The following is a 23,405-nucleotide window of genomic DNA, read 5'->3' on the forward strand; positions in this document are numbered from 1 at the left end:
GTGAACTGTTTCTAAAACATCAAAGTTTATTTCTCTGCATCCCCATCCCTGGCCTCAGCCCATGAGCAACCCTCCCTCTATCCCCACCCCCATGACCTGACACAACCTATCCATCTTCTCTCCCACCTATGCACCCCTCCCACCTCACTGACCAATCCCTATCACTGCCTACATGCACTCACCTATCTCCATCTTACCTACCTTCCCCAGCCCTACCCCTCCTCTCTATTTATTTCTGAGCTCCCCTCCCCCTCCATTTCTGAAAAAGGGGCTTAACCCAAAATGTCAGCTGTCTTGTTCCTCTGATGGTGTCTGGCCTGCTTTGTTACTCCAGCTCCACACTGTGTTATCTATCTCATGATCAATCAAGCCAGGTTTTACTGAGTTCTGACTTGTCAAAAAAAGTGCCATCAGCTTTGACCATAAAGGTTATTAAAAACAGAATAAAAATCCTCTCTTTTAATTAAATGATTGATGGATTCAAGGGCATTTCAAGTGTCTTACCTTAACTAGAGATACAAAGAGACATTCAAGTCCAGACATTCCTTCAGAGCAAAGGTGGCCACATTGGATGCATATTTCAGCTGAATATTCAAAGGTGTAATTCATTCCCACTCTGATCTCACTGACCCTACATTGTTCCAGCGAAACTCAAGGAATGGCTTATTCTTTTGATTAGGTACTCTGCAGTATTCTAAACCCAATACTTCTGCAGCAAATTTTGGACATCTAAAACTGAGAAGATTTGTAATTTGGGTTGTGGATGAGGTTGTAGATTTGCTCACTGAACTGGTGTATTTGGTTGCAGACATTTTGCCACCCTGTTAGTTAACATCATTGGTGCACCCCCAGTGAAGCACTGGTGTTCTGTCCTGCTTGTTATTTACATGCCGCAGTTTGCTAGGGTGGTTGGCATCACTTCCGGCTCAGGTTTTCAGTGGTTTGTATAATTGGGTCCAGTTCAATGTGTTTGTTGATGGAGTTCTGGTTGGAACACTAGGCCTCCAGGAATTCAATAGCATGTTTCCATTTGGCTCGTGCTATTATAGATGCTTTGTCCCAGTTGAATTTGTGTCCATCTCTGTCCGTGTGTATTGAGATCTGTTAGAATTGGTCGTGTCTCTTGACAGCTAGTTAGTGTTAGAACATAGAACATAGAACATTACAGCACAGTACAGGCCCTTTGGCCCTCGATGTTGTGCCGACCTGTCATACCGATCTCAAGCCCATCTAACCTACACTATTCCTTGATATTTACACCTCTTCCATACTTTTGGTTTCTTTATTGCTCTATAACAATCTCTTTTGCCTTGCAACATCAGCCTTTTATCATTTAATCTCATCTGCTTTCCATTCTAACACAGACATTCCTCTTTATTCTGAAGGAGAATCACTGGACCCAAAACATTAAGTCTGCTTTCTCTCTGGAAATGCTGTGAGATCTGAGTTTTTTCAGCTGTTTTTGTTGCTGATTTACTGCATCTGCAATTCTTTGAAATTTTTGCATTCTTCTCAGTTCTTCCCATCCGCAGCTATACTTGCTTAAAATCTGCTACACCACTAACTTCTTCCAGCTGAGAGGAAAGGCAATTGATCAGATATAAATTTAGTTCACAGATGTTGCCTGATCTGCAGCATATTTGTAGGGTTTTCTGTGCTTTTATAATAATTAATTCACTTCTTATAATGCCCAAAGCTAATGAATTCAAAATGATATGGATGCCATTTCCATATAGCTTTTACAGTTACGTAGGAACAGAAATCCTGGTCTCATGCTGAAGATTGTTACATTTACAGTATGTTTCAATTTTTTACAAAAATGTCACTGAATCAGGAAATACTTTGATGCAAGTCCTGAAAATAAAAACAGAAAATGGCAAGTGACGGTAGGTCAAGGATGACACTTGAAGAATAAACAGGGGTAACTCGCAAAGCATTCACCCAGTCTGCCTTTGGACTGCAAACAGTGGAGCAGACATGGTGAAGGGTTGCTTTTCAGACTGGTGGCCTGTGGCCAGCAGTGTTCCACAGGGATCAGTTCTGGGTCCTCTTTTGTTTGTCATTTATAGAAATGATTTGGATGAGAACATAGAAGGCATGGTTAGTAAGTCTGTGGACAACACCAAACTTGGTGGCATAGCAGACAGTGAAGAAGGCTAAGATTACAAAGGGGTCTTCATCAAATAGGTCAATGGGCCAAAAAAAAATGGCAGATGAAGTTCAACCTGGATAAATGTGAGGTATTGTGAAGTATTGCATTTTGGTACAGTAAACAAGGGTAGGGTTTATACAATTAATAGTAAGGCCTAAGGTAGGGCTATAGAGCAGAGGGACCTAGGGGTGCAGGTACATAATTCTTTGAAGTCTATATCACATATGGACAGGGTGGTTAAAAAGGCATTCAGCGTGCTTGCCTTCATTGCTCAGTCCTATGGGTAATGAAGTTGGGAAGTTACTTTGGGGTTGTACAGGACATTGGTGAGGTCTCTTCTGAAATACTGTGACCAGTTCTGGTCACCCAGTTATAGACAGGATATTATCAAGCTGCAGAGGGTTCAGAACAGATTTACCAGGATGTTACTGGGTATGGAAGGTTTGAGTTATAAAGAAAATCTGGATAGGATGTGACTTCTTCCATTGGAGCATAGGAGGTTGACAGGCAACCTGCTAGAAGTTTATAAATAGATAGGTATAGATAGAATTAATGGTAGTTTTTTTTCTCCCCCAGGATGGGGGACTTCAAGACAGGGGGCACATTTTTAAGGTGAGAGGAGAGAGAGATTTAAAAAATACATGAGAGGCAATTTTTTTTCTTTTACACAAAGGCTGGTTCATGTGTGGAGAAAACTTCCTGAGGAAATGGTGGATGCAGGTATAACTACAATGTTTAAAAGACATTTGAATAGATATATGAATAAGAAAGGTTTGCAGGCAAATGGGCCAAGAGCAAGCAGGTGGGACTAGTTTGGTTTGGGATTATGTTCAGCATGGACAGGTTAGACCAAAAGATCTGTTGCCATGCTGCTCGACTCTATGACATTCCTTCAACGTGGTACACTAAGTTGAAAGGAGGATCAATAAGTCACTTTTTAAACTGCAAAGTGTGTTCGTGGGCCTTATCAGTAGCAGAGGAAAGAACAAACATGTTGCATCTCCTATGCTTGCACAGGAATTTGCTGTGGGAGAGGAGGTGCTATTGGTGGTGGGGCTGTAAAGAAAAATCATAGGTGAACTGGAATGTCACAGGAGGAACGGTCTGCTCAGAACAGATGTTTGGTGGTAGCCGAAGGTGGCATACGTGGTCCTGGATGATTTGTTGACATTGAAGGGACGGACAAGGTGTGCTAATTCATGTTTCTAGAAACGAGGAGAAGGCATGAGACCAAAATGCAAGAAATTGGATGGAGACTAACAGCCATGATGAATCCTCAATTAGAAAAAAACCCATCAGAAGCACCAATTATAGAAGGCTCCGTCATCAGGATGGATGCAAAGGTGACAGAGGAACTTAGAGAATAACAGTCTTACAAGAATGTGGCAGGAGAAAGTATAATTAAGGCACAGCTTATTCTCAGAAATGGAGATAGAAAATCTGAAGAAAGAAAGGGAAGAGTCAGATGGGCCATGTGAAGGCGAGGGAACGGCAGAAATTGGTAGCAAAATTTATTACATTTTCAAAGTATTGGCAAGAGCTGTTATAAAACTGATACTTGTATGCACATCTAAACTGTTAAATCTCCAAGACATGCAGTCCAACTTTAACTGGATGAAAACACTGAAAATTCAGTTTTTACAACTGCACTATCAGCTTACTTACAAATAAATGTTTTTAGCTACACAATCATTGTAAAGAGAAAAGGTACAAACACAAAGTAACATGAATGCACAGTGTCAAAGCACTTCCCGTCTTCATAAAAGGGAGCATAAACATTCAAATGTCAAAACGGTAAACAAGTTGGTAGGTGGAACATTATTAATAATTGCAATTTTCTATTGTTACATGCATGCCAGACTAACCGGCCAGCTTCAAATGTAGGAGAAGCCATCGGAGAGAGCTCCAAATTGAAGAAAATTATGCCCTCTGTAGGCCGACTAGGTTTGGGAGTAACAAGTTCACATGATACTTGTGCAAGGACTCTGAAATGACAGTTAAAGACAAAGTTAGCAACTTTGATTTCAACTCGAAAAAAGAAAAACCATCTCTGCATAATAATGGACAATATTAAAATCATATTACAATACAACAAAGATGCCTGATCTGGACTTAAAATACTTTAACCCGGGGCCAGATATTTAGATAAAGGTTAAAAATTTTGACGTTATTCAATGATAAGCAAGAAGCTTTCCCGCTATCTTGGCGAAATAATTTTTCTTGGCAAAAATAATTGAATAAAGAAAAGTAGACAAAGAACAAGGTTTTATTTAGACATTTCGTCACCATTCTAGGTAACATCATCAGTGAGCCTCCGACGAAGCGCTGGTGTTATGTCCCGCTTTCTTGCTTCTCATTGAATTCTATAGAAAGCGGGACATAACACCAGCGCTTCGTCGGAGGCTCACTGATGATGTTACCTAGAATGGTGACAAAACGTCTGAAAACTAACCTTCCAGCTCAGCGAGCAAACTCACATCCAGAACCTCAAACTGAGCTACAAATCTCCTCAAAACTCGCAAGGTTTTATTTAGTCATCTCTTTCTTAGCATGCCTTTTTGTTATTACTTCCTCACTCCAGAAATAATTTTCCTACATTCTGAAGGAGGAATGAAACAATTTGTTAATTGTGTAACTGCCAATCACAGTGTGTCTCTTCACAAGTCCTTCTTTAAACCTATGTGGTCTGTCACTTTGGATAAGCAACATAATTTCCTTCTTGGAGGAGAGTTTTACTTTAAATCTATACCAGCATTTAATTTTCATAGAGCCACTGTTTTGTAGTGTTCAAAGTTTGGAATTGGCAGGTCTCTGGCACAGACCTGGGTGCACTTGGCATCCCAATAGAAAACAAGTGACACCTTAAGCCATTGCTATTGACACCTCTTGAACAGGAAGGAAATACAAAAACTGTGCCATAGAAATGACTTTGTAGTGAAGTGCTTAATTTTCTCAAGCCATTGCATCCTTTGGGGAAGAGAACCATTTTTCTTTGTCTTTCTCTTCCAAATTCTCTGCTCTCAACAATCTACGTAACAATCAGCGCCTGTTGCACACACCCATTCCTCGGCTTGCTAGAAGTCTCATGTTACTGTAGCCCATTCCCAGTTACCATTAAGCACAGTTACATACTGAGATTTTATATTATACGATTCCAAGGTTCACTCAGGCCGTTCTCTCTCCCCATATTTTAAATTTTACGCAATCAGTTTTATCAGAATTCGATTGTACTTTAATTAATTATTCTTAAAAAGTTTACTGCTGTATCTACTACAGGTCATACTGTGCCAGTCACTGACAGCAATCAACTCGCTAGCTTTATGGCAATCCTTTACCCTCAACCACAATGCAGCAGCATCAAGAGATTAACAGGACTAAAGCAAATGGTTTGAGATTAGAGTTAGCAGAGCCAGAATGGAGAACCACATCAAACATTGAACAGATAAACTAGAGTCTTTAATCATAACATTTAAGAAATAGTGGCTAGTAAGCTGTTTAGTCTTTTGGGCCTGTTCCACTTTTCAATATGATCATGACCAATGTTTTAACTAGGTTTAATTTTCTCATCATCCTCATATCCCTTTCTGTCCAAAGTATAACTTCTGCCTTGATATACTCATAACTTTGCATCACAACTCTGTAGTAGAGAATTTCAAGCATTCACAAACATTTGGAGTGAAGAAATGTTTCTTCATTTCAGTCCTTAATGAACAATTCTTTATTCGCACCATTACACCATGTTCTGGGCTCCCAATTAGAAGGAATACTTTCCTCAGCATCGATTACATGAAGGCACTTAAGGATTTGTGTGTTTCCATTATATAATCTCTCATTCTTCCAAACTTCCAGGAAAATAGGGCCTAGTTCATTCAATCTCTTGGTATTGGACAATTCCCTCCTTCCAGTAACAAGTAAAATTTCCCAATAGGTCATTACGTCTATAATAGGGTAAGGAAGCCAAAACTGCAAGCGAGTCCTCCAGCCATGTTCTCATCAATGTCCTCTAAAATTGCATTGAGATGATTTTACACTTATATTCCACACCCTTTGTAACAGAACCCAACATTTCTTTTCCTGCCTTATGCTTGCTGTATCTGCAAGTGAACTATGATGTATGTACATGGTACCCAAGCTCCTGTGAAATCAAAATTTTTCAATCTCTTTCTGTTCAAAAGATGTATTTTGTTTCTTTGCTTATTAAAGTGAATAATTTCAAGTTTTAATATACTGTGTTCCATCTGCGATATTTTTACTCTTTCATTCAACCCATCTGTACCCTACTAAAGCTGCTTTGCATTTTCATTATCACTTACTTTCCCACTTTGTCCTCAGTTTTTACATCCAAGTCATTGATAGATATTGTAAATAGCCAAGTCTCAAGTACTGATCCTAACATTACCCCACCAATTACAATTACATTCTGTCAACTCAAGCGCCATTTTAATCCACTGTTTCCCATTTATTATCCAGTTTTCAACATATGTTAATATAATAAACCACTTTCATTGAGTCCACTTTTTTGTAACAATCTCGTGCAGCATATTATCGATTGTGCTTTGAAATCTCAAAAACATCGCATCCATTAGCTCCCCCCCATCCATCCTAATTGTATCCTTAAACATCTCTAACAGTGTTGTCAAACAAGATTTATTTTTCTTATAATCCATATGGTCTATGTTTAATCATATGATTTTCAAGTACTATGTAACATCATCCCCAACAAATGCTAGCATTTTGCCTATTGATGTTCGATTAAGTGGCCTATAACTCTTGCTTTCTTTTTTCTTAAAATAATATGTATTGTTTGCCACTTATCAATCCTTGGAATCTTTTCCAGAACTGAAGCTAGTCTGGAAGATCAACCCAAGGTATCATCTATTTCTGCAGCTATCTTTTTAAAAGCCTTAGGATGCAGGTTGTCAGACCCAGAGGACTTGTCCTCCATTAGCCCCATTAACTTCTCCAGTACAATTTCTTACGTATACTTCATTATTATTGCTAGACTCTCGGTTCCTCATTATTTCCAGAAAGTTTTGTCTTCTACAATAAAGTTAGATTCAACATATTTGTTTAATCTCTCTGCCACTTTGTCAGAGAGGTATCCAGCATGGAAACAGACTCTTGGTCCAACTAGTCCACACCAACATGTTCCCAAACTACACTAGTTCGATCTGCATGTGCTTGACCTACATCCATTCAAAGCTTTACTTTTCATGAACTTATCCAAGCACTGGATGTGAGTTTGCTTGCTGAGCGAGAAGGTTAGTTTTCAGACGTTTTGTCACTATTTTTTATTTGAAAAAATATACTTTATTCAGTGGAATAATGTTCTAATGCAGCTTCGCTTGTGGGTGTTGGGATGGTTGCTCCTGCAGTTCAGTATTTGGTCCGTATGTGTTGTTCTGCCAAACAGAGACACGCACAAGAATTCCTAGAAGCATGGCATTCCAACCAGAACTCCATCAACAAACACATGGAATGGTAGATTGGCTCCAAATCAGAGAAAAAGAACAGGAAATGACATCACCAACACAGGAAATGACATCAACAACCCAAGGAAACCTAACCAGATAAATAGAAAGCAGGAGATAACACCAGCGCTTTGTCGGAGGCTTGCTGATGATGTTACCTAGAATGGTGACGAAACATCTGGGAACAAACCGGCAAGCTCAGTGAACTAGCTTACATCTCGAACACAATAAAGACCCACTCTCTTGTGGACAGAGAGGACGAGAGTGCTATCTTGGAGGTGAAAGGAGGATGTCGGGTTGGCTGTGCACCCTTGCGACCAGTGGATCTTAATGCTGGCTTCGGCCTAACGCTGGTTCAGGGGAGCAGCCAACCTGCAACGATGGCTGCGGCAAGTGCTCGTGCCCCAGGTCAGGGGGTCCGGAACACCATCCGTGTTTCTGTAAAGAAGGTGGATGAAGGTACACCTGTGGACCGCACCTTCTTCGTGAAGAGGGTCCTGTTGGACTGTTGTGGGCTCGCTGCTGCGGACATTTACTGTCTGCAGGATTTCCCCGGAGGAGGTTTTTACGACGTGACCTTCCGGAGTGCCAAGCTTTGCGAGCGCTTCCTGGAGGTTTTCAAGGAGAAAGGAGGGGAGGGCCCCCTCTCTGTATTGACCGCTATCCCGCTGTTTGTGATGCAAGCACAGAGGAGCCGTATGGTGACTGTACACATGTACAACCCGCATGTGCCAGCAGTTGATGTCCTGACCTTCCTCGGAAGGTACATGAAGGTGGAAGGGGACCTAACTTACATCATGGACCCCTTTGGCATCTGGACCAGTAAGAGGCAGGTCAAGGTGACGCTGAGGATGGGCGCAGACGGGAATGTCGCACACCCACCGTCCAGCTTCGCGATCGGCGGGAGCAGGGGCTACCTGACCTATGCAGGGCAACCTAAAGTCTGCCATGCCTGTGGTAGGTCAGATCACATGGCGGCCGACTGCAAAGCCACCATCTGCAGGGAGGAGGGACACCTTGCAAAGGATTGCCCACAAAAGGGAAGCTGCAACCTTTGCGGGGAAGCGGGCCACGTCTATAGGGCATGCCCGCAGCGGGGTGCCACCTACGCCCAGGTCGCCGGCAGGGGAAATGCGGGGCCAGCCCCCCCCGGAGGACAGGAAGGCACCAGGGCCCAGCAAGGACCCCACTAATGTGCAGGAGGGCCAGGCCGTGCAGGATGGGCCCAAGGCCAGCAAAGCACCCCTGCAGGCTCCGATCCCCCCCGACAACCCGGAGCCAATGGAGGCGGCGACAGGTGACCCAGGGGAGTGGACAACAGTCCGGAAAGCGAGGAGGAAGGTGCGTCAACGGGCCCAGGAACCGCAACAATCAGGCGGGAAGAGGCAGCTACAGGGGGGCTTTAAGAGCTCATCTGACTTGCTATAAGAGCTCATCAATACAGAGGATTCGGAGAAGGCCCACCCGAAGCAGAAGTTAAAGGTCTCGAGGAGGAAGGAAAGCAGCACCCCACTTCCAGGTGATGGGAGGCGTCCTGAGGCTCACTCCGACACCCAGTCAAGTGCCGCTGGAGCACTGGAGGGCCCCCCGGAACATCCAGGCGGGAAGGAGGAAACAGCGCGTCCCCAGCCTGACCCGGAGCCGGACCCTCCTGCCTCCGCACCCCTGACGGGGGGATGCCACCCGGAAGGCAGCACGGACGGTTTCCTGAGCCCGGAGAGCGTCCAGCAGTTAGCCCGGGCAATGGGCATGAAGGGACAGATGGAGGGGCTGGACCTTGGACTTGGGGAGGGTACTGCGGTCACTGCCCACAATGGGGGTACGAATTGCGAGCATTAATATGCGCAGCGTCAAGTCAACCGCGAGATGTGTGTCCACGTTGGCCTACCTGACCACCATCAAGGCGACCTCCTGTTTCTGCAGGAGTGCGGGATACTGCACCTCGGCAGGTACGGGAAATGGTCCGGCGCGTGGACCTGTGGGCCTTCGATCTGGTTGGGGGGTAACGACTGTCGCTCCTTGGGCCTGGCTATTCTGCTGCGGGGGCTCAACTTCACCATCTCTCAAGTTCAGGAGGTGGTGGGGGGGCGCCTCCTAGTGGCTGACATCACCTACAGGAATGCTCCCCTGCAGGGGACCACCTCCGCTCAGGTCGCCGGCAGGGGCAATGCGGGGCCAGCCCCCACGGTGGAGAGGAACGCACCAGGGCCCAGCAAGGACCCCACTAATGTGCAGGAGCGCCAGGTTGTGCAGGATGGGCCTGAGGCCAGCAAAGCGCCCCTGCAGGCTATGCTGCCCCGCCGACAACCTGGAGTCGATGGAGGCGACGACAGGCGACCCAGGGGAGTGGACAACGGTCCGGAAATCGAGGAGGAAGGTGCGTCGGCGGGCCCAGGAACCGCAACCATCAGGCGGAAGAGGCAGCTACGGGGGGCTATAAGAGCTCCTCTGACGAGGGGGATTCGGAGAGGGGCCGCCCGAAGCAGAACTTTAAGATCTCCAGGGAGAAGGAAAGCAGCACCACGCTTCCAGGTGACGGGAGGCGTCCTGAGGCTCCCTCCGACACCCAGTCACGTGCCGCTGGGGCACTGGAGGGGCCCCCCAGAACTTCCAGGCGGGAAGGAGGAAACATCGCGTCCCCAGCCTGACCCAGAGCCGGACTCTCCTGCCTCCGTACCCCCGGCGGGGGGATGCCACTCGGAAGGCAATGCGGACGGTTTCCTCAGCCCGGACAGCGTCCAGCAGTTAGCCCGGGCAATGGGCATGAAGGGACAGGACCTTGGACTTGAGGAGGGTACTGCGGTCACTGCCCACAATGGGGGTATGAGTTGCGAGCATTAACGTGCGCAGTGTCAAGTCCACCACAAGATGTGCATCCACGTTGGCCTACCTGACCACCGTCAGGGCGGTCCTCCTGTTTCCGCAGGAGTGCGGGATACCACACCACGGCAGGTACGGGAAATGGTCCGGCGCCTGTACCTGTGGGCCTTCGATCTGGTCGGGGGGTAACGACTGTCGCTCCTCAGGCCTGGCTATTCTGCTGCGGTGCGCAACTTCACCATCTCTCTAGTTCGGGGGGGGGGGGGGTGGGCGCCTCCTAGTGACTGACATCACCTACAGGAACCCTCCCCTGAGGTTGATCAACGTGTACGCCCCAGCGGGACGGAATGAGCGGTTGGCCGTCCTGCAGCGGCTTCCACCCCTGCTGGCTACGTCCAGGCCGGTCATCCTGGGCGGAGACTTCAACTGCATCATCGATGCAGATGGAAGATCCGGCGTGGGGACAGCGGGTGGGGGGAGTCAACTGGACGTCACGTCCAGATTCCTGATGGGCACGGTGAAGGATGCCAAGCTGCTCGACGTCTTCAGCACCCCTGCAGATGGAGCGAAGCGGAGGTACACCTGGTCGCGGCCAGACGGGTCTATTCGCTCAAGGATAGACTTCCTGTTTGTGTCACGGACGTTCTCGGTCAGGTCCACCGGCGTCGAGCCGGTGTTCTTCTCTGACCACTGCCTCCTGCTGGCCGACTGTCACTTACAGGACGAACAGCCGGCCTGCAAGGGGACGTGGAAGCTCAACACGACTCTGTTGACCCCAGAGAACGTCGAGGAGCTTCAGAGGGAGTACGCCGGTTGGAGAACCGTGAAACCCCTCTTTCAGTCTCCGGGCGACTGGTGGGAGACGGTGAAGGAGAACATCAAGAGGTTCTTTGTCCTCAAGGGTGTTCGGAAGGCGAGAGAGACGCGGGGAAAGCTGTCGCGACTCCAGAAAAGGTTGCAGAACCTGCTCCTTCTGCAGTTGATGGGGGTCGATGTCACGGAGGACCTCCGCGAGGTGAGGGGCCAGCAAGCCTCACTCTTCGCCGCGGAGGCCTCCAGGATAATCTTCCGGTCCAGGGTCCGCTCCGTGGAGCAGGACGAGATGTGCTCGCGTTTCTTCTTTCAGAAGGTGCACAAAGAGAGCTCTGTGCTTAGCTGGCTGAAGGAGGACGACGGCTCGCTGACGTCGTCTCGGCCCGACGTTTTGAGGATCAGCAGATCCTTCTATGCCGGACTGTACGACACGAAGCCTACGGACAGCACAGCCTCCGAGTCGTTCCTGTCGTCTATCACGGAGGTCTTAGACGACGGCACGAGGGAGTGGCTAACCGGCCGATATCCCTGGACGAGCTGACCAGAGCCCTCAAGTCCTTGGAGAGGAATAGGACTCCCGGGAGCGACGGCTTACCGGTCAAGCTGTATTCCACTCTGTGGGACCTGGTCGGCCAGGACCTGCTGGAGGCGTACGATAGTGCGCTTCGGGCAGGGGAAATGTGCAAGTCCGTGAGGAAGGGCATCATCACCCTCATTTGCAAGAGGAAGGGGGAAAAGGGAAGAAATTAAGAATTGGCGTCCCATTTCACTTTTGAACGTGGACTACAAAATCCTGGCTAAGGTCATAGCCAACCGGGTCAGGTCTGTCCTGGAGTCAGTGATTCACCCCGACCAAACCTGTGCTGTGCCGGGCAGGAAGATCGCTGACAGCCTCACGCTCATCAGGGATACAATCGCCTACGTACAGGACAGGCGGGTGGACACCTGCCTCATCAGCCTGGACCAGGAGAAGGCCTTCGACAGGGTCTCTCATGCTTACATGAGGGACGTCCTCTCCAAATTGGGGTTCGGGGAGGGCATCCGCAATTGGATCTGGCTGCACTATGCCAACATCGTTAGCGCAGTCTCGATCAACGGGTGGGAATCGGACAGTTTTCCTGTCAGATCTGGAGTCAGGCAGGGCTGCCCGCTATCTCCTGCCTTGTTCGTGTGCTGTGTGGAGTCCTTCGCCGCATCCATCAGGAAGGATGTGAGCCTGAAGGGCGTGAATATACCAGGCAGCGGAGGCCTTCAGCACAAGACCTCCCTGTACATGGACGATGTCGCCGTCTTCTGCAGCGATCGTCGGTCGGTGAGTAGACTATTGCACATCTGCGGCCAGTTTGAACTGGCCTTGGGTGCAAAAGTCAATAGGGGTAAGAGCGAGGTCATGTTTTTCGGGAACTGGGACGACCGCTCCTTCATCCCCTTCACCGTCAGGACGGACTACCTGAAGGTGCTGGGTGTTTGGTTTGGTGGAGCTGGGGCATGCACTAAGACTTGGGAGGAGCGTACCACCAAATTGAAGCAGAAGCTGGGCAGGTGGACGCTCTGGTCCCTCTCCATCGCGGGTAAGAACCTGGTTGTCAGGTGTGAGGGGCTTTCGGTACTGTTGTATGTGGCGCAGGCCTGGCCTATTCCCTGGACCTGCGTCACTGCGGTCACCCGGGCCATCTTTCACTTCATTTGGGGGTTGAGGATGGACCAGGTCCGCAGGGACACCATGAACAAAGACCTGGGAAATGGGGGAAAGGTTGTACCGAACGCCACCCTCGCCCTGACGGCTACCTTTGTGTGCGGCTGCATCAAGCTGTGCGTAGATCCTCAGTACGCAAACACCAAGTGTCACTACTTACTGAGGTTCTACCTGTCCCCGGTGTTGCGAAGGATGGGCCTGGCCTTGTTGCCGCGGAATGCTCCGAGTAATTGGACCGTTCCGTACCACCTGTCCTTCGTGGAGAAATTTTTGAAAGGTCACACCTTTGACCACAAGGCCGTCAGGCAGTGGTCAGCACGTAGTATCCTCGAGACCCTTCGGGAAAAGGAGAGGGTGGATCCCGTCGTGTGGTTCCCCACGCAGACTGCCAAAGTCGTTTGGCAGAATGCCTCATCGCCAGAACTTTCAAACAAGCACAAGGACAAGGACAAGGACGTTGCTTGGCTGGCGGTGAAAGGGGCTCTGCCAGTGAGATCGTTTATGCATGCCCGGAATCTCTGCGCCACCGCACGCTGCCCTCGAGGTGGCTGTGGGGGGGACGAGACTGTCGATCACCTCCTTCTGGAGTGTGCCTATGCGCAGGAGGTCTGGAGGGGGATGCAGTGGTATTTGTCGAGGTTCGTCCCGAGCAGCTCCGTGACGCGGGACTCCGTGCTCTACGGGCTGTTTCCCGGGACGCACACCGAGACCAACATCAACTGCGCCTGGAGGACCATCAATGCGGTGAAAGACGCTCTTTGGTCTGCCCGCAACTTGGTCTGCCAGCTGAAAGAACTGTCCCCGACCGAATGTTGCAGACTGGCGCACTCCAAGGTCCAGGACTACGTGCTGAGGGACGCACTAAAGCTTGGGGCAGCCGCCGCCAAGGCACGGTGGGGAAAGACCACGGTATGAAACCCCTCGTCCAGAATAGAAAAAAGGGCCCTATCTGGCCCAACTGGTTAGGGGGCCAACTGGGACCGTGCGGGGTGACGACTGCCGGGGTATTTTCTTTGCTTTGTTTCTTTTCTTCTTTGTTTTTTTTCCTTTAGTTGGTGTACGTACCCCATGGGTAACCCGGAGCGGCTTGCACAACTGGGTAGGTGTATAAATAGGTTTTGTTTTTTGTACATCTTATGAATAAAGCATACTTTTTCAAATAAAAAAAAGGTGACGAAACGTCTGGGAACAAACCTTCCAGCTCAGCGAGCGAATTCACATCCAGAACCTCAACCTGAGGTACAAATCTTCTCAAAACTCGTTATCCAAGTGCATCCACCACTTTTCCCGGCAGTTCATTCCACAAAACACTGGGTAAAAAAGTTGCCCCTCAGGTCTTTTTAAAATCTTTTTCCCTTTACCTTAAAAATATGCCCATTAGTTTTGAGTTCCCCCACCTTAGGAAGAAGGCACTTGTAATTCACCTTATCTCTGCTCACGATTTTATCAACCTCAATTAAAGTCACCCCTCAACCTCTTCGCTCAGTGAAAATAAGTTCCAGTTTTTCCAAGACAACAAGGTGTGGAGCTGGATGAACACAGCAGGCCAAGCAGCATCTTAGGAGCAGGAAGCTGACGTTTTGGGCCTAGACCCTTCATCACCTTTCTGAAGGTCTCGGCCCAAAGCGTCAGCTTCCCTGCTCCTAAGATGCTGCTTGGCCTGCTGTGTTCATCCAGCTCCACACCTTGTTGTCTCGGATTCTCTGGCAAATGCAGTTCCTTTTATCCCAGTTTTTCCCGTCTACTTTTATATTTCAAATTTGCACCTGCCGCTGAAGGTGGGTTGAGATAATTTTCTTTTATCAGTTTTTGAGGTTATTTTTCTGTAAACAATACATATCAAAAAAACTAATGGGCAGATGTCAATGAAACACAGGTCACGTATGGCCCAAAAAGAACTGATAAAAGATGTGCATCCAGGTCCCCAAAAATGCTTTTCAAGGCATCTGTTAACATTAGCAATTAGACCAAATTCTCTTTTATATTAAAGAAATACAGTGGGCCTGTTTTAATTCGAACATTTTTGATTTTTTTTGTTAAAAAAGAATGTTGCGCAATTTCTCAGCTGCTGTAGTGGATTTGTCAGTCATCTAGTGTGAGGAGTTTTCACAGCAGGTTATTTGATGAGCTGTACATTGACTTAAAGCCTCCTCAGTGAGATGAAAGTTTTTAATACAATGATTTCTTACCATTTTGTAGTCACGGAGAATCATCCAAACAGGGAAAAGCCTCAAGGAAGAACTATGTAATTGTAATAACATTGACTTAACACAACATGGCTGAGGGTTGTACTTAGGATGTGATTTCATTTGTTTCATTTGTCTGTGCATCTAATGTGCCCATTCATATTTTCACTAATCTCATCCTTTTTACAACCTTTGCGAATGTTATACAATCTGTTTTGTGTGTCTTGCTGGTCTACTCCAATTCTTTTTCTCTATTTCCTGGGCTTCCTTTGCTGAACTTAAAGCATTTAACCTTCAGGACTTTGACTTTTTTTTAAAAAAAAAAGTCAAACATCAAGCCTTTTGGTGAGATTAAATATCATCTAACTCTTATTAGCCACAATTATATACTTCTTCCGTGGGCTTTTTTGTACCTCAGAAATGTACATCTGTTTCATATTATGTTTCTATTCTTTAATTGCTTGACTCCAGAATGATTAGACATTGCCTCCAATTAAATACTGGGAGAGTTGAAGCCATTGTTTTCAAATAATGTCCAAACTCCATACTCACGGCGTACGAGCCTTACTTTCGTCAAAAAACCATCCACCCCAATTCTCTATTCTTCCCAGACTATGAACCTCCTGTAAGCGGAGAATGGATAGCGAAATTGCCCAAAGTTTTTGCTGGCAACACTAACTGATGAAAACAGCACCCCTACCCCTTTCTGTCTCCACACTTAGCTCCTTCCCAAATGTAGTACTGCTACCTGGAGATGAAACAGGAGAGTTAGAAAATCAAAACTTGGATTCCCAATGCCACAGTATTGGGGTAACAGTCTTTCTCCACTTCCGTCAACAACCAAAGGTCAGGTTCAAATGCACTGAAAAAAACCAAACTGCGCAATGGCATGAAATGCTGAACTACAGCTATCTAAAAAGATGAGTTATTTTACCTTGTTTTACCTAGTTCCACGATGCAACATCCATATTCAGTTCCAAATGTGATCTTGATATTTCTATAGTCATATGTCTGTCTTCCATCAAGACGCTGTTGGTTAAAAATGCAGGATATCAGTCACATATAGAACAAATGGTTTTAGTTTGTGGCAGTTCTGTAACTAAACTCCACCCATATTCACAATGGATTATGGTTTGGATTTGACAGCATATTTTTATCTACTTTAACGGTAAAACAGAATTCACCGCCGTTCTGTTACAAGTTTTTAACATATCAGAAAACCATTAATGCAAAAAGCAAAGTTCTCAATTTTATCATAATGCTGATTAAAATAGAAGTAATGGTGCCTCTCAACATTAGGACTAGTCTCAGAATAAATTCAGACTGAGATGAAGAGGAATTTCTTCTGATGGTTGCAAGTCTTTGGAACACCTTGCTTCAGACACTTGTGGAGGCACAGTCTCTCACAGTACTTTAAGGCTGACATAAATAGATTCCTGATCAGTAGGGGAATCAAGGATTTCAAGAAAGGGCTGGAAAGTGGACATGTGGAATTTTAGGTCAGCCACAGCAGGCTCGAGGTACCAAATGGCCTATTCCTGTTCCTATTTTTTTAAATGGTCTTATCAAGATCCCACAGCTTCTAGGACTTGCACCTTATTTAAAGGAGGAAGGTGGAATATTGTGATTGGAGTAATAAATTTGAAGACATGAGTTCAAATCCTACCACTGAATCAGAGGAATTTAAATGAATCAAATAACAGATTTTTAAAAAAGTTATCCAATCTTCATAAAAAGACTACTGAAGTGAAGTGTTTCAAGGAAGGAAATCTAATGCCCTTATCCATATGGTCTACACACGACACCAACTCCACAGCAATTTGATTGAATCTTAGTCAAATTTTGAGGTGGCTTTGCAAACCACTTTGTCATTATATCTGAAGGAAGGATTTCTTCACCAGCATTTCTTCAAGGACAATTAAGGATGGGCAACAAATTCTGGTCTTTCCAGCAAGACCCACATGCCATGAATTACACCTTGAATTAATCTGATCTAAATCACTCCAAAGTTTCTTTTTGGGGAAAACAAGTCTGCTGGAGCAAATTCTCCTTGATGTTTTATTCAACATTTGTTCTTAAATCAGTATGACTAGAAGAAATCAAATGTGGTTATTTATCTCACTGCTGTCAATAACAACTTGCTACGATCAAATCTGTTGTCGTATTTTCCCGTACCACTTACTTACTGATAAACTTTGGAGCTGAGATAACAAAGTGTGAAGCTGGATGAACATAGCAGGCCAAGCAGCATCTTAGGAGCACAAAAGCTGACATTTCAGGCCTAGACCCTTCATCAGAGACTTTGGAGCTGAAGTAGGTCATACAGTCCTTTGAGCCGGCTCCACATTCAGTAAGATCGGGGTTCATCTGGCTGTGGTTGAAACTCTACTTTGTTGTCTGCCACACAAAACATTCAACTCCTTGTCTAGAAAACGTTAGCCTTGAATAAATTCAGCAACACAGCCTCTGTGACTTCCTGAAGCGAACTGCACACATTCTCGATCCTCAAATAAAATAATTCCTCATCTCAGTCTTATAAAGATGTGTACCCTAGATTTCTCCTCCCTCACAAGAAACATCCTCCTGGTTCCCTCAGGATCTTGTGTTTCAATATGTTCACTTCTCCAGGCTTCAACGGGTACAGATCCAATCTTCCTTCAAAAAGAGTCAGCAAGAACTGCCGATGCTGGAGTCAGACATAACACAGTGTGGAGCTGGAGGAACACAGCATGCCAGGCAGCATCAGAGTAGGAAAGTTGATGTTTTGGGTCGGGACGTTTCTTCAGAAATGGGTCAAAGGGTCCTGACCCGAAACGTCAAATTTCCTACTCCTCTGATGCTGCCTGGTCTGCTGTGTTCCTCCAGCTCCACACTGCGTTACGCATTTCTTCAAAAAGACTTTTATCACAGAATTGAGTCAATGAATCTTCAATGAATTGCTTCCAGTGTGACTATGCTCTTTTTCAAATAAAAGGAGAGAAAAATTGCCCACAGTACTCCAGATGTAGCCTCGGGACAGCCCTGTAAAACTGCTAGAAAATTTCTCTATTCTAATATTCCATCTCCTTTCAATAAACACAAACATTCCACTGTGCCAACGTTTTGTATGTCACATAATAGGACATTGGATCGTTCTACACCTCAGTTCTGCAATTTCTCTCCATTTAAATAAGTTGTTGGAGGGGATTCTGAAAGAAGAATTTACATGCATTTGGAAAGACGAGGACTGATTGGGGATAGTTAGCATTGTTCATAGAAATCATGTCTCACATTTGATGGAATTTTTTGAAGATGTAACCAAAAAGACAGAAGAAGCATGGACTTTAGCAAGGCCTTCAACAAGGTTCTGCAAGGTAGACTGGTTAGTAAAGTCAGACCACATGGGATCCAAGGAGACCTAACCAATTTAATACAAAATTAGCTTGACAGTAGGAGACAGCAAATGATGTCTGCGTGTTGCTGTACAATCTCGAGGCCTGTGATCAGCAGTGTTTCACAGGGATCAATGCTGGGTCCACTATTGTTCATCATCTATATAAACAATTTGAATGAGTATATAAGAAGCATGGTTAGTAAGTTTGTGGATGACACCAAAATTAGTCGTGTAGTGGACAGTGAAGATGTTTATCTAAGATTACACTATGATTTTCATCAATTGGACCAATATGCCAAGGAGTGGGAAATGAAGTTTAATTTAGATAAATGCGACATGTTGCATTTTGTTCAGGCAAACCTGGGCAGGACTTACACAGTTCACAGTTGGGGTAATGTAGCTTAATAAACAGGCCCAGGGGTTCAGGCACATAGTTCCTTGAAAGTGGCATTACAGGTAGACAGGGTGGTGAAGCAGGCATTTGGCATGCTTGCCTTCATTGGTTCAGCATTAGTATAGGAGTTTAAGATGTCATGTTGTGGATGTAAAGGATACTGGGTGAAGTCACTTTTGGGATACTGCACACAGTTCTGGTCACCCTGCTATAGTAGATTATTAAACTGGAAAGAGTGCTGAAAAGATTTACAAGGATGTTACCAAGACTTGAAGGATTGAGCTATCGAGAGAGGCTGGAGAAGCTGGGCAATTTTTTCCCCTGGAGTATAGGAGGTTGAGTGGTGGCCTTATAAAAATTTCTCTCATCATGAAGCACACGGATAAAGTGAATATCAAAAGTAATTTCTCTAGGGTATGGGAATTCAAAAGTAGAGGGCATAGGTTTAAGGTGAGAGGGAGAAGATTTAAAAGAGACCCGAGGGGCAACATTTTCACATGGGGGTGGCATGTAAGTGGAATAAACTGCCAGAGAAAATGGAAGATACAGGTGCAGTTACAACATTTAAAAGACATTTGGACAGTGTTATGGACCAGACCAAACCCCATCAAAACATATTAAAGAGGATAGTCCAGACCCCAACTCCTTCATATCATCAGGATTGAGAGTAGTCTACCAGGGGTCCCTCATTCATAGGCTCTCACTGAAAGATTTAACGTTGAGAGAGGAAAGGGAGGGCTATAGCCACATACTTCTCCTTGCATTCGAACCAGTCCTGCCCTCACTCTAATTCTAAAAAGCTAGCCACCGGGATAGCATCTCTCAAGTTCAGGAGGTGGTGGTGGTGGTGGTGGTGGTGGTGGGGGGGGGGGGCCTCCTAGTGGCTGACGTCACCTACAGGAACGCTCCCCTGAGGCTGATCAATGTGTACGTCCCAGCGGTACGGAGTGAGCGGTTGGCCGTCCTGCAGCGGCTTCCACCCCTGCTGGCTACGTCCAGGCCGGTCATCCTGGGCGGAGACTTCAACTGCATCATCGATGCAGATGGAAGATCCGGCATGGGGACAGCGGGTGGGGGGAGTCAACTGGACGTCACGATTCCTGATGGACACGGTGAAGGACGCCAAGCTGGTCGACGTCTTCAGCACCCCTGCAGACGGAGCGCAGCGGAGGTATACCTGGTCGCGGCGTCTCCAAATTGGGGTTCGGGCAGGGCATCCGCAATTAGATCCGGCTGCTCTACACCAACATCGTTAGCGCAGTCTCGATCAACGGGTGGGAATCGGACAGTTTTCCCGTCAGATCTGGAGTCAGGCAGGGCTGCCCGCTCTCTCCTGCCTCGTTCGTGTGCTGTGTGGAGCCCTTCGCGCATCCATCAGGAAGGACGTGAGCCTGAAGGGCGTGACTATCCCAGGCAGCGGAGGCCTTCAGATCAAGACCTCCCTGTACATAGACGATGTCGCCGTCTTCTGCACCGATCGTCGGTCGGTGAGTAGACTGTTGGACATCTGCGGCCAGTTTGAACTGGCCTCGGCTGCCAAAGTCAATAGGGGTAAGAGCGAGGTCATGTTCTTCGGGAACTGGGACGACTGCTCCTTCATCCCCTTCACCGTCAGGACAGACTACCTGAAGGTGCTGGGTGTTTGGTCTGGTGGAGCTGGGGCGTGCACTAAGACTTGGGAGGAGCGTACCACCAAATTGAAGCAGAAGCTGGGCAGGTGGATGCTCCGGTCCCTCTCCATCGCGGGTAAGAACCTGGTTGTCAGGTGTGAGGGTCTTTCGGTACTGTTGTATGTGGCGCAGGCCTGGCCTATTCCCTGGACCTGCGCCACTGCGGTCACCCGGGCCATCTTCCACTTCGTTTGAGGGTCGAGGATGGACCAGGTCGGCAGGGACACCATGTACAAAGACCTGGAAAACAGGGGAAAGGGCGTCCCAAACGCCACCCTCGCTCTGACGGCTACCTTTGTGTGCGGCTGCATCAAGCTGTGCATAGATCCTCAGTACGCAAACACCAAGTGTCACTACTTACTGAGGTTCTACCTGTCCCCGGTGTTGCGAAGGATGGGCCTGGCCTCGTAGCCGCGGTATGCTCCGAGTAGTTGGACCGTCCCGTACCACCTGTCCTTCGTGGAGAAATTTTTGAAGGGAAACACCTTTGACCACAAGGCCGTCAGGCAGTGGTCAGCACGTAGTGTCCTCGAGACCCTTCAGGAAAAGGAGAGGGTGGATCCCGTCGTGTGGTTCCCAATGCAGAATGCCTCATCGCCAGAACTTTCAAACAAGCACAAGGACGTTGCTTGGCTGGCGGTGAGAGGGGCTCTGCCAGTGAGATCCTTTATGCATGCCCGGAATCTCTGCGCCACCGCACGCTGCCCTCGAGGTGGCTGTGGGGGGGACGAGACTGTCGATCACCTCCTTCTGGAGTGTGCCTATGCGCAGGAGGTCTGCAGGGGGATGCAGTGGTATTTGTCGAGGTTCGTCCCGAGCAGCTCCGTGACGCGGGACTCCGTGCTCTACGGGCTGTTTCCCGGGACGCACACCGAGACCAACATCAACTGCGCCTGGAGGACCATCAATGCGGTGAAAGACGCTCTTTGGTCTGCCCGCAACTTGCTGGTCTGCCAGCTGGAAGAACTGACCCCGACTGAGTGTTGCAGGCTGGCGCACTCCAAGGTCCAGGACTACGTGCTGAGGGACGCGCTAAAGCTTGGGGCAGCCGCCGCCAAGGCGCAGTGGGGAAAGACCACCATATGAGACCCCTCATCCAGAATAGAAAAAAGGGCCCTATCTGGTAACTGGGCCCAGCTGGCACCTTCCCCAACTGGTCAGGGGCCAACGGGGACTGCGCAGGGAGGTGACTGCCAGGCTATTTTCTTTGCTTTTTTTTTCTTTGTTTTGTTTTTTGCCTTTAGTTGGTGTACGTACCCCCTGGGTAAACCGGAGCGGCTTGCATGACTGGGTAGGTGTATAAATAGGTTTTATTTTTTTGTACATCTTATGAATAAAGTATATTTTTTCAAATTTTAAAAAAAAGTGACGAAACGTCTAAAACTAACCTTCCAGCTCAGCGAGCAAACTCACATCCAGAACCTCAACCTGAGCTACAAATCTTCTCAAAACTCGCTATACAGCCCAATGCTCATGCCAACACAACATCCCATTTCATCTCCACTCCTTCACTGTGTATTGGTACATGCCTGTGCAGACGAGGTCCTACTACCTCACAATGGAACACCCCGGCACCGGCACACCGCACCACATCCCCCACTCCCCAAAACAGGGCCCTAAAACAGACTCAAGTGTCCGACGTCAACAAAAACTGATGCTCAGCACATTGGGCTGAGATTTAAAAACTGGATCCTCGCTCGTTTAATACCTGTTTCTCGGCGAGAGCCTGAAGAATAAATTGTCTCTCACAATTTGATAACGGAATCTCCCTCATTTCGAAACGGCCACTACCTCGAGACTTTACAGATTTAGAGATTCCGGCGCTGCCATGACATCATCAACCTGCGACTCAAAACCAAGACGCGTCCGAGCCTCTCAGCGCGAAAGTGACGAGTCGCTGTCCACGGACATCACTGGAGCAGTGATCAGGAGTTCGGCCGGGATAGTGATCAGGAAAGCTTAGTATGGAGCTATGCAAGAGCTAGGGCTGGGATAGTGATCAGGAGCTGGATATGGATCATGACCAAAGATAGGGTTGGAGCAGCGAGCAGGAGCTGCGATTGAGACGCTGGGCATAGCAGTAACGACCAGGAGGTGCTTTTAGAAAAGTGGGCGTGTGCTAGAAAAGTGTCATTAAGTTTGGTCGAGTTCAGGGCAGGGGCTTGGAATGGTACAGTGGGCAGGAGTTGGGGAATGGGACACTGAACAGCAGCTGGGAATGGAAGTGTGCAGGTGCTTGGAATGCAGTAGCAAGATTGAATTGTGAATAGAATGATGAGCAGGAGCAGGAAATGGGAATAGAACAGTGAGCAGGAGCTGGACATGAGACAGTGGTCAGGGCCTGTTTCCACACTGTTGGGATTCTATGAAAAAGTTCTTACATAAACTACACAAATCTTTTGGGTACATTTTCATGGAGGAAAATGTTAAAATCCTCCTAGAAGTAATGATGAATCTAGGGGTTTGTGTAAATGATGTACTACAAGATATTACTATCACATTAAAAAGAAAAATAGAGAACTTAATGGAATTTCAAATGTAGGTATGCCCAGGTTCAGATGATCTATATCACAGACAGTTGAAAGAGGTGACTGTAAAAGTAGTAGATGATTTGTGGTCATCTTTCAAAATTCTGAGACTCTAGAATCAATGCTGCAGATTTGAAGTTGCCATATGTAACCCTACAATTCAAGAAAGGAAGGAGATAGAATGTGGGGAACCTGTTAGCTCAACAGCATCAGTATTAAGGAAAATGCTAAAATCTGTAATAAAGAATACGATAACAAGACAGTTAAAATGTAATGGTTAGACTGGGCAGAGTCAGCATGGA

General features: G+C 47.0%; 1 protein-coding gene across 1 annotated transcript in view; it reads right to left on the minus strand.

Moving 5' to 3' along the window:
- exosc9 (exosome component 9) overlaps window positions 1-22,651 on the minus strand; it is a 74,445-nt gene extending 51,794 nt beyond the window's left edge. The window contains exons 1-3 of the mRNA XM_059644674.1: window positions 22,284-22,651; window positions 16,073-16,167; window positions 4,018-4,137 (exon numbers count right to left, since the gene is read on the minus strand). Of these exons, the coding sequence (XP_059500657.1) occupies window positions 4,018-4,137; window positions 16,073-16,167; window positions 22,284-22,349 (281 nt within the window). The 5' untranslated portion in view covers window positions 22,350-22,651. The remainder of the gene's footprint in view (window positions 1-4,017; window positions 4,138-16,072; window positions 16,168-22,283) is intronic.
- Between the last annotated feature and the right edge of the window lie 754 nt (window positions 22,652-23,405).

This window comes from Stegostoma tigrinum, chromosome 1 (genome assembly GCF_030684315.1).
Source record: "Stegostoma tigrinum isolate sSteTig4 chromosome 1, sSteTig4.hap1, whole genome shotgun sequence".
In the NCBI taxonomy this organism is placed as follows: domain Eukaryota; kingdom Metazoa; phylum Chordata; class Chondrichthyes; order Orectolobiformes; family Stegostomatidae; genus Stegostoma; species Stegostoma tigrinum.